Source organism: Mus pahari, chromosome 7 (assembly GCF_900095145.1).
Source record: "Mus pahari chromosome 7, PAHARI_EIJ_v1.1, whole genome shotgun sequence".
In the NCBI taxonomy this organism is placed as follows: Eukaryota; Metazoa; Chordata; class Mammalia; order Rodentia; family Muridae; genus Mus; species Mus pahari.
In genome coordinates, this window is record NC_034596.1 from 107,024,915 (window position 1) to 107,036,753 (window position 11,839).

The following is an 11,839-nucleotide window of genomic DNA, read 5'->3' on the forward strand; positions in this document are numbered from 1 at the left end:
AAAAAAAAAAAAAAACAAAAAAACAAAAAAAAAAAGAAAAGAAAAAAAACTCAAGACAAGTTCACAATTTTAGGTCAACCCGTTAAGATATAAGCATCAGTTTGGAGAGCAGGCTCTGTGTGTGTGTGTGTGTGTGTGTGTGTGTGTGTGTGTGTGTGTACACATGCACACCCATGATCACACCTGTGGAGGCCAAAGTTAGACACTGGTGAGTCCTCTAGTGATCTGCACTTTATCTTTCTGAGATAGTCTCTCACTAAACCTGGAGCTTCCCATTTTTGTCAGAGTGTATGCACGGAGGCCCTAGAATCTACCTATCTCTGCCTCTCCAGTGCCAGTGTTACAACAGGCTCACATTCCCATGCTTAGCCTTTTATAGGCTCAACTGGGGACCCTAACTCAGCCTTACTCTACCCACCAAGCTGTCCCTGAGCATCAAGTGAGTGACCAGTAAGGCACAAGGTAAGCAAGTGGTGTCTGAATGAAGAAGGTGTGCCTCAAACACCACTCCCACCATGGATGGAGCTGGGGCCTGGCAGCTGCTTCCTGCTCTTGCAGAGGACCTAAGTCCAGTTCCCAGTCCTACATGGCGGCTCACAGCCATCGGTATCTCCAGTTCTAATCCTCTTCTAATGTTCCTGAGCACTAGACACATGCATGGTACACATACATACATGTAGATAAAACACCCATATACATTTTAGAATAAATCGTTTTCTATTTTATAACATCAAGTAATGAGAAAAAGAAAAGCACTTAAAAGACAGCTCATGAAACAGGAAATTTTTTTCTTTAACACATATCTGGTAAAAAAAAAAAAAATCATAGAGGGTGTCATGATAGCTCAGTGGGTAAAGACACTTTCTGCAGAGATGAATGACCGTACTTCAATGCCCAGAACACACACAGAGGAAGAAGAGAACCATGTCCTACAAGTAGTTCATAAATGTGTCATGGTAAGCACATTTACATATGGATATATATATTTACTTTCAAAAACTTATAGCTAAAATGAGGTGTACTAGTGTACACCCTTAATCTCAAAACTTGGGAACCAGAGACAGGCAGATCCCTGTTGAGTTCAGGGCCAGCCTGGTCTACATAGAGTTTTCCAGGAAAGCCAAAGCTACACAGAGACCCTGTCTAAAACAACAACAAAAACCTTGTAGCTAATTGAACCTTTCAATTCAATAAAAGCAAATAACCTAATTAAAAACAAGCAAAGGATTAGAACAGATATTTCTCTACTCTGATGCTTTTATAAAACAATGAAATGTCACTTTTGCATGTCAAACTGTTATACATTTGCTGGTTCTATGCCAACTTCCAAGAGACCAGGAACAAACAGCTATAGGCTGGCACCATCTCAGGGCCCTTCACTAAGGGGCCCTACCAAGATCTGCAGAATGCCTGGAAGAAGGGGCACACTCAGGAACCATTCCTCCCAGAGTCCCACTGGCCCTGGGTTGTAAGGGTGGCAAAAAGTAGCAGGTCACAAGGTAAGACACAGGCAGGGCTGTGGGCTTTGCAAAGTAAAAGCAGCAAGTGAGGTCTGTTCTTACCCGACCCCAGCATCCTGTCCCACCTCCCTCTCCTGTCCCACCCTTGGTCAGCAAGGATGAAGTAGGGATACCATTCTGTAGGGTCTGTGCTCTTGATTCCTTTCCCAAGTTCACATGAAAGCCACCACCTAGGGTTGGGGTTTTCCCAGCACCTGGAAATATAAAAAAAGGCAGGTTAGTCAGAGTCTGGGGAGAAGCCCCACAGGCCCTTCCACAGCTGTGAGCAAAGCAGGCCCAGCAGGAAGAGCAGCAGCTAACTGTGCTCTGCCTAGCCAACAGATGTGGCCTTGACCAGAGGTATCCTAAACGTTTAAAAATAAAATAGGAGGCTGGTGAGATGGCTCAGTGGGTAAGAGCACCCGACTGCTCTTCCTATGGTCCAGAGTTCAAATCCCAGCAACCACATGGTGGCTCACAACCATCTGTAACAAGATCTGACGCCCTCTTCTGGAGTGTCTGAAGACAGCTACAGTGTACTTACATACAATAAATAAATAAATCTTTAAAAAATAAAATAAACTGTCTCCCCCACACATGCTCCATGACCCCCCACCCCACCCCTTAAATAAATGTAATAAATAAAAAAAAAACAACACAGAAAAAATACCCTAGTCCTCTAAATGAAGTAGATCTGTGCTTTTGGGCTTTTAGTACAAGTCAATCATAGGATCTGGAGAGATGGGTCAACAGTTAAGAGAGGGTACTGTTCTTTTTTTTTTTTTTTTTAAGATTTATTTATTTCATTTATATGAGTACACTGTAGACACTTCAGACACACCAGAAAAGGGCATCAGATCTCAGTACAAATGGTTGTGAGCCACCATATGGTTACTGGGAATTGAACTCAGGACCTCTGGAAGAGCATTCAGTGCTTTTGTTTGTTTGTTTTGGTTTTGGTTTGGTTTTTTTTGTTTTGTTTTTCAAGACAGGGTTTCTCTGTATAGCCCTAGTACTGTTCTTAAAGAGGATCCAAGATTGATTCTAGGTCAGATAGATCTCAACCACTTGTGAGTCCAGTTCCAAGGACAGCTGATACCTCTGGCCACTGTGGGCATGTGCACTAATGTGCACACGCCCACACGTAGATGCATACAGATAATTTAGAATAATAAAAATAAGATCTTAAAAAGAAAACATAAAAATTTCATCAGCCACCCTGAGCATGGTGGCACAGGTCTGTAATCAGGTGTAATCAGGGTATTAGAGCTGCAGGCCTTGTGAGGCACAGAGCAAGACCTTGCCTCACTCTGTTATCCCTCACTGTTATCCCCACCCCTACCCCCACCCCCCAAAAGAGAAGACTTCCTCTTCAGTTGGAAGCTTACTCCCAGGTCCACACACTACAAAGTCACCAACCACTGCCACTTCCCGTGCTGGGAGCCCCACACTTCTGCTTGGGTAGCTCCACCTGCACTGCTCCTGCCACCCCTCCACATATGTGCAGCAGGAGGAAACATGGTGTCAAAGTGCTTACGCAGCGAACTTCACACCAGGATAAGGTGCCAGCTGACTCAGGCTCCCCTCCAGTGCGAAAGAAGAAAGGCCAAGCATGACCTCTACACGGAACTGCCAACCTCAAATTCACCTAGACCTTCACATTTCAGATGCGCTCTGCCTGTAAAGACACCAGGTATTGGGCTGGAGAGATGGCTCAGCGGTTAAGAGCACTGACTGCTCTTCCAGAGGTCTTGAGTTCAATTCCCAGCAACCACATGATGGATCATAACCATCTGTAATGGGGTCCGGTGCCCTCTTCTGGTGTGTCCAAAGAGAGCAATGGTGGTGTTCTCATATGCATAAAATAAATAAATAGATGTTTTTTTAAAAAAAAAAAAAAGACACCAGTTATTTTGCTTTTCTTTCATTCCTTCCAGATAAGGTTTCACTATGGAGCACCAGCTGACTTAGAACTTTGCTTTCCAAGTGCTGGGATTACAGATGTGTATCACTAGGCCCAACAGACATTTGTTTTTTTGTTTTTTTTTTTTTAAACAAGTTTCTATAACAAAAAAAATACAAACTAGAGGTGTAGTACAGATGGGCTTTTCAGAGTCTACCCCATCAGGGACAATGGAGAAGGACTACACAACCACAGGCCACGTGGGGAAGAGCCTCTGATTTAGCAAAGGGCACAGAGAGATGAGCCCAAGACAGCATGGGAATAAACAGACTAAAAATGCGTTGGAACAGACAATGCCACCTTCACATGCTGGACCAGACTGAGGAAGAGGGCCAAGAGACCTCAGAGCCCAGAAAGGCCTCCACAGAGCACTGTCCTTCATCTTCTCCCAAAGTGTCCAGAATAGACGGTTTTTATAACCATGTTGGTTTGATATAGAAGGCCAGCCTGGGCTAGACAGACAGCAAGACACATCCTTAACAAGCATTCTACGGCAGCTGAGATGGCTTAACCCTGAAGAAACCTGCTATGAAGCCTGACCACCTGAGCTCAAGCCCCAAGAACCTGCATGGTGGAAGGAGAGAACCAACTTCCAAGAGTTGTCCTCTGAATTCTATACGTGCAGAGTGGCATGTACATACACATACAAATAAACATAATAAAAAAATTTAAGTTCTGAAAAACTGAAGAACAGAACTCAAGTGAGCTTCATTCAAGATAGAAGTAACTGAGATGGAGACAACTCCGGGTCTGCCCTGCATGGATTAGAAGCTCTGGGTTCACCTGTGAGCAGTTCTAGGAGCTAAAACAGCAGTTGGAGACAGACCCTAACCCTAACAAGGAGACTCTGGAGGCCTTGGCTGAGGCACTCAAACTGACAAACGGAGGCATCGGGGTTTGGCTCCTTTCTCGAAGGCATGAGATGGAGCTCCAGCAGCTGTGCGAGGCCCACACATCAGAGCTGGAGTCAAGGGGCCATACCTCTGGGTCTCACCTTGTTGGAAGCTATGGGTCAGACTTTGGCCTAGGAGTTAGTTTCATGTGCCTCTGGTACGAGGAGTGGGAAAGGCACTCCATACCAAGCAGAGCCCTCCTCCCAAAATGACCCTGGACTCCCCTAAGCTTTGGAAGTCTTGATCATGCTCTCTTCCAAAGCAGAGATGGCATGTCACAGAATTTCTAACTCCCTAGAGTAGGCTCTTTTTGTTAACTTTTTTTTTTCAACTTCCTTTTGGAGCAAGGGGATGTTGTGATTTATGTCTATTGAAGGTATATTAATAATAAAGCTTGCATTCACAGAAAAAAAATTAAGTTCTGATCAAGTGGTACACGAGGCCCTGGGTTCCAGCATCAACACCATTGGCAATTCTGATTATTGGAACCTCAGGGAGGTTCCCAACCTTCAGATGAGATCTGCTGCTCCAAGACTGGAGAGAATGAACCCTAAGAAGGCAGTGCCTCAAGGTGCCTCTCTTTGCTCTCTCTGCAATCCTAAGCGCAGACAAGCATTTTAAGAGTAGTTCTAAGTCTTGAAAAGGATGCAGAGGCCCAGAGGTCATCACCCACTGACAAAGGGAGGCCTCAGAAAGGCCATGGCCCGTGCTGCAGAGTGTGCATCATGGGGAACAGTGCTTTGCTCCAGACTCTCATGGTGTGGCTCAAATCCCAACTTCTCCAGCTACCCACTGCCTTGCATTTGGCATCTAAGCCTGAGGTCCTGATGCCCGCTACTTCCCTTGGCACAAGCTACTTGAAAAGACCTCTAAAACCTGATTCCAGGTATAGGGTGCTAAGTTTCCATAGCCAGAGCTCTGCTGCAGGACCCCATCACTCACTTTGGTGTATTAGGCACATACTCTAGAGTACTGTTAAGTGTCCGTCCGTCTTAGGTTGCTATAAGCAAAGACACCTAGGAAAAGACAGCCACTAACAAACAAAGGAGCTTTACAACGAAGCTGGAGGAAGGCAAGAAGACAGATGAGGGTCTTGGCACAAGTCATCTGTTCCCATGCGGTCACGCTGATCTCAGGGGAGGGTAGGCAGGGAGCCACCTGAAAGACGGCTGTCCAAGCAACTGACACCTCCCTCCTGTATAACCTGTACTTCCTACCAAGGTTAAGAATTCATGGCCTCACAATGCATTCCCCAGGGCACCCAGGGCTGGTTGCTGGAGTGCTTCTCTCTGGAGAGAGATCTTGATGCCACCTAAGAGCCCATCTGCGCTTCTGCTCAATGCCTCTGAGCATGATTTCCCAGGATGCATGGTGAGGCCTCACTCCAGCATGGCTCCACACTCCTCTCCCTGATGTTACGAGGGCACAGTGAGCATGACGCACTGTCACCAAGCAGTGGATGCACTAGGAAAATGCTCCCCATGGAAAGCCCTAGACATCTGCTCCAGCAACACCTGTTCCTACTGCTCTCATCACTCCAACAGGCATCGACATCTTGGCAACTCTTTAGGAGGCTGTAACAATGTGTGGTAGAACACTGCCATAGAAGTCCTGCAAACACCTACAAAGAATAAGAACTTACGTGACATGTGAAACATAATGGAAATGCACAAGGGAAAAGTCAACCCAAAGCCGTTTTTTTTGGAAATATTCACAAAACTGGTGAACCAGCCAGAAAGGCAAAAACACAATACCCCAATATCCAAAAGGAAAAGGAGGGACTTTGCTACAGTCTCTTGCAGACATACAGAACATGAGTTAGGTAGGGAGAAAGCTCAGTTGCAGACTACTTGCTTAACAACATGAATTCCACAACTAGATGACCCATTCCAAGAACAAGCCAGAAATGACTTGAAATGTAACTACAGCCACTACTGTGACCGAAGCTGAAAAAGAAATCTTAATATTTAAGTAAGAACGGATGCAAGTGGTAGGCATACACCTATAACCTTGGCTGTGTAGAAGACTGAAGCTGAGCATCCTGAGTTCGAGGCCAGCTTCAGTTACACAGTGGAACTAGGAAAGAGAAAAAGAGCAGAGTGCATTGTTTGTATATATAAGGAGCAGAATGCATTGTTTGAATATAGTCCCTTCCAGAAAGTAAGGGGGCGTGGAGGGGGCGGGGACACGGCTCACTTGTTTCAGGAGTACATTCATTACCTTGACATCTAAGGCTGATACATGTTAAACTACAGGCCGATACCTCAAGCAAACAGAGATGAAAATCCACAAGCATGCCCAAGGGACAATGTCCCAGGTGAACTTGCTTCTGGAACTCACAGAGGATTCAACAGTCTGCCACACGGGGTGGGGAGATGGTCCAGTGGATTAAATGCTTGCTGTGCAGGCATGACCGAAGTTCAGATCCCCAGGATCCACATAAAAGCAGGTCAGGTGTGTTAGCCACGGAAAACCCCAGCAGTTGGGAGGCTGAGAGCGGTAATCCCTCGGCCAAACTGGCTAGTTAAGAGTAGCCAGGAATCAGGAGCCCGACTCAGTGTAGTGGGGAACTATCAAGGAGGGTACCTGATGCCAACTTTGGGCCTCCTTACTCATGTGTTCACACATACATGTATGCCTGCACACACATGCACCCACCTACCCACACACCCTCAGCCACACAGGGCATGGTAGTGCATGCTTGTAATCCCAGCACTTAGGAAACTAAGGCAGGGGGACTGCTAAAAGTTCAAGGCCATGAGGGGAGGGGCATGGGAAACTTTCGGGATAGCATTTGAAATGTAAATAAAGAAAAAAAAAAAAAAGTTCAAGGCCAGCCAGTCTACGCAGGGACATCTTGTCTCAAAAAACAACAAAAAGTTGGATCTGGTAGTTTAGGCTCATAACTGCAACTACTTAGGAGGCTGAGGCAGGAGGACTGCAAGTTCAATGCTTGCCTGGTTACTGATTAAGTTCAAAGCCAGCCTGGACAACTTGTCAAAACCCTAACTCAAAGTAAAACATAAAAAGCTAGGAACATGGATAGCTCAGTGGCACAGCACTTGCTTAGTATGAGCAAGACCTGGGTTCCAGCCCCAGAGCCATACACACAATACACAGAAGTATGCAAATACAGTAACATACGGTCTAAGGGAAAGAGATTACAAATACACAAATCTATAGAAGAAGGCAAATGCTGGATGGCTCACAATTCTGATCTCAAAACATTAAATGTAAACAAAAGGTAAGGATGCACGACAGAACCCAGGAGCAGATCCACACAGAGGGCATACAACGACCGCTGCTGAAGGAACAATGGTACCTCCACAGGCAAGAAAGGAGCCTTAGCCTGCACATCCCACTTTCCACAAGGCTTAACCCAAAAAATGTGGACTAGGCTTCCATTGACATACGGATTTGGGAAGTGTTTAGTGTGCCACAGTCCCTGGGCTAGATCCCCAGTATACAGAAAATCAAAACAAAACTAAGTAAAAGTGTAAACAATAACTTTTAGAAGACAAATGTGGTGACTCAAAGACATTTTAGATTCGTGACAAAAGAAACCCTCAAGAAAGAAAAGGCAACAAATTGGAATGCTTCAAAATGTAAAACCTGTCGTCAAATGAGTAACCTTTGCTTCGAGAATCATATACACAAAGAAAGACTTGGAAGTATAACTCTCTAGAGACTCTCGACATTCAACGGTTAGGAAACAAACCCTTATTTTAAAAAGACAAGGACTCAGGCGACTGGGCTGAGAATTGAGGCTGGGCACGTCTTCTTCATAGCCCTTAGGGCAATGACACCTGTTAGAGTGGCCAACCGGATAAACGGAACCTGCACCAGATGTGAGCCTGATAGCCGTGCCTGCCAGATTTCGGGACCCAGCCCGACGACTTCCATAGGACCATAGGACCAGACCGCGACGCTTGGACAAGGTAGATCGCGGAGTTAACATCGGCGTACGGGACACGGAGGGGACCTGGCTGCAGATTCCCGGCCGGGTCCTGCCTCAGTTTCCCTGTCCGACTGCCCACGGTCTGTCGCAGGACGACCTGCTTCAGTTTCCCCGCCAGCCTCGACTTCTCCCTCACCTCGCACACTCAGCCCTGCCCGCCCCCGTCTCCCGAGCTGCAGAACACACCGTCCAGCGACACGAACTGGCCGACCGCCGACGAGCCGCCGCCGCTGTTCTCCACGAACTGCACCTCGGACACGATGATGTTGTCCTCGAGCACCGAGCCGCAGCCCGTGCACACCGCATCGCCGCGCGCCGCGTCCAACTCGATGTCCGTGCCGCCGCAGTTGCGGCAGACGCGGCCCGTCATGTTGGAGCCGCGGGGCCCCACCGGCCCCCCGCCGCTCAGCAGTCCGCTCTCCGCCCGCGGCCCTCAGCCCGCAAGGCCCGTTGCACCGCCTCCGTCTGCGCCGCACTCTCGCGAGGCCGCCGGCGCCACGCCTGCCGATTCGTCGCGGCAGATTCGCCCCGCGCGTGCGGGCCGCGCTGCCTACAACGGCCGCGCCCGCGGGACCAATAAAGGAACTCAAGAATCGTTGGGACGCTGGGACCGAACCGCCGACCTTTCCGGCGGCCGGAAGCAAAGCTCCAAACCTGGAGCCCGGAGGCCTCGCGGGCCACAAGCCAACAGCCGGGTGGGACTGGAGGGCGGGCGAGAAGGGCGGGGCGAGGCGAGGCGAGGAGCTCAGCCCGGAACCGGACTAGGACCGTGGGAGGAGCCTAGGAGGAAAGCGGGCTGAGGGAGGAGCCTGGGACAAGGGCGGGGCTTACAGTGACGGGGCCCGGAGTAGGCCGGTGGGTGGAGCTGGGACGAGTCCCAAGAGGTATGGGAGGAGCCTGGAGGCGGGACCGAGGCCAAGCAGCGGGGCGCGGAGCCGAAGGAGAGCGAATTGTCTGAGAGAGGAATCTGGAAACAAAGTAGTGGGATGGGCTTGTGGGCGGTAACTTGTGTGTGGCCAAGGCCCGGCCCAGAATAACCGAGCTGCCTGCACTGATTGGCACAATAGGCTTCGGAGCGTCCTGGAGGCTCGATGTAGTGGATCAAGGACTGTCGGTCGGCGGGTCAGCGTTTGAGAGGGACCTGGAATGTTCTCCCAGACTCTGCTGCAGACCCCCACCCCCCAGTCCCAGGGTGAACACTTGGTCACCTCAACTCTGAGTTCTCAGCAGGACTTCCTATTTCCTGGCAGTAACGGGTCTGGGTAGGGTAGTGAGCTTTGGATAAAGTGGAGCATACACATAACCCTCTGCATCTGCAGGCGCTGCTCACAGTCTCAGCCATACCTGTTAGTCCTTGGGAAGTTTAGCAAATCTTGTGCACTACTCAGTAAGAAACTCCAAAATCAGAGAAGCCCTGTCTCGGAAAAAAAAAAAAAAACAAAACAAACAAACAAGCTGAGCGTGGTGGCGCACGCCTTTAATCCCAGCACTTGGGAGACAGAGGCAGGAGGATTTCTGAGTTCGAGGCCAGCCTGGTCTCAGAGTGAGTTCCAGGACAGCCAGGGCTACACAGAGAAACCCTGTCTCGAAAAAACAAAACGAAAAAAGGAAAAGAAAAAAGAAAAAAAGAAAAGAAACTCCAAAATTAGACTGCAGGATGCCACAGGAGCTCAAACTAAGAGGAAGCATTGTAAATATGGAAACTTCTGATCAGCTTGCAAAACCAGCGTTATCAAGGGTTAGGGTTTGTTTAAAGAAGAAGGAGGAGGAGGAGGAGGAGGAGGAGGAGGAGGAGGAGGAGAACTTGGAAGAAGCCGATTGTGTTGGTGCACACCTTTAGTCCCAGGACTCCGGAGGTAGGGGCAGGTGAATCTCAGTGAATTCGAGGCCAGCCAGGACTCTGTTTTATACATAGAGTAACTCTCTCACAAACAAACTAACAGAACTTGGGAGGGATCTCAAAAGGTAGCAAAGGAAGGGTTGGTGAGATTGCTCAGCAAGTAAATGCCAAGCAAATCCCAAGAACTCTGGTAAAGGTGGACTGAGAGAATTTACTCCACAAAGTTCTCCCTTGACCTGCACACATGCACCCTCTCACCATCATATGCACAATACATTTTAAAGTCGAATGGCGAATGAGGGAATTGAAGGGTCTGGAGTGCTGCAGTTCCTGTGCTCTGGAGTCACCCCAAGGGATCCCAAACCTGCTGGTAACTGAATGCCTCAAAAGGTCCAGGCCAGCCAGTGGCATGTCGGGAAACACAAAAACAAAGCAATACTCCAGAAGCCCAGAGTGAGGCACCCGCAGGAGCACCTGGTCCCCTGTACAGTTGTCTTTAAGGGATAACCATGGTCAGGAGTCCCAAGGTGGGGGACCAGGGTCCTTCAGACCTCCTCAGAGATGCCCCCCGAGCCTTGTCTCTCCTCAGTGACCCCAATGTACATTACAGTAAGGCAAGAGCTAGAAGGGAACGGCAGGAGTTCTTCAGCCCCTGCGCAGGAGCCAGGTGGAGCCCTATCCGGCCTGAGGATGCTTCCCTGCCCTTTTATTTTGACAAGGCTCACCCAGTCTGGGTCCTAAAGAGCAAGATCTTGCTGCACAGGGGATAACTATGAAAAGGTGATCCCGTGACTCGTGGATGCCGTCGTGTAGAGAGAAAACATAGCTCAGAGCTGGGGGTACCCCCAAATGCATCATTACAGAGAAGTGTTAGGCATACCACAGAGGGGAGAGTGTGCCTGGGTTAAACCCCTTTGCTCTGCACAGATTCTGCTATGAACCTGTACCCACCCCCCACCTTCACACTCCATCCTCCGATCCAGTCATAGCCTTGCCGTCCTTCCATTCCCAAGTTTGTAAGACATAGTCAAGCCACAAAACATCCCAGCACACACATTTCACATTTCCTTAAGTTCAATTCTTTTTCTGTTTTTTGTTTTGTTTTGTGTTTTTTGGTTTTTTGAGACAGGGTTTCTCTGTATAGCCCTGGCTGTCCTGGAACTCACTCTGTAGACCAGACTGGCCTTGCACTCAGAAATCCACCTGCCTCTGCCTCCCAAGTGCTGGGATTAAAGGCGTGCATCACCATGCCCAACTCTTTTTCAGTTTCAATAAAATTTGTAGAATATTTGTTTGCTGGAGCTTCCAGAGCAAAGTGCCCCAGACTCGGTGACTTTGTCTACTCTTGGGGCTGGAGAGATGGCTGAGGTTAAGGACACTGGCTGTTCTTCCAAGAGGTCCTGAGTTCAATTCCCAGCTACAATTATCTATAGTGAGATCTGGTGCCCTCTTCTGGCGTGCAGGTATATTTGCAGACAGAACACTGTATACATAAAAAATAAACCTTAAAAAGAAAAATCTGCTTTTATGATGTAAAGGCTGGAAGTCAAGATGTGAACAAGGTCTTTGCTCCTGAGGCCTCTTGCCTTCTGCCTCAAAGGTACAGTGTGTGTGTCTGTCTGTCTGTCTGTCTGCCTGACTCTGTCCTCATCTTCCATTCTTTTTTCTTTCTTTCTTTCTTTTTTT

At 48.4% G+C, this 11,839-nt stretch overlaps 1 protein-coding gene across 2 annotated transcripts in view; it reads right to left on the reverse strand.

Moving 5' to 3' along the window:
* The window catches only part of Brf1 (BRF1 RNA polymerase III transcription initiation factor subunit), a 44,390-nt gene extending 35,434 nt beyond the window's left edge, over positions 1-8,956 (reverse strand). For both annotated transcript variants that reach the window (XM_029540609.1, XM_029540608.1), the window contains exons 1-2: positions 8,500-8,956; positions 1,634-1,714 (exon numbers count right to left, since the gene is read on the reverse strand). In XM_029540609.1, coding sequence (XP_029396469.1) covers positions 1,634-1,714; positions 8,500-8,683 — 265 coding nt within the window. In that variant the 5' untranslated portion in view covers positions 8,684-8,956. The remainder of the gene's footprint in view (positions 1-1,633; positions 1,715-8,499) is intronic.
* Positions 8,957-11,839: the final 2,883 nt, after the last annotated feature.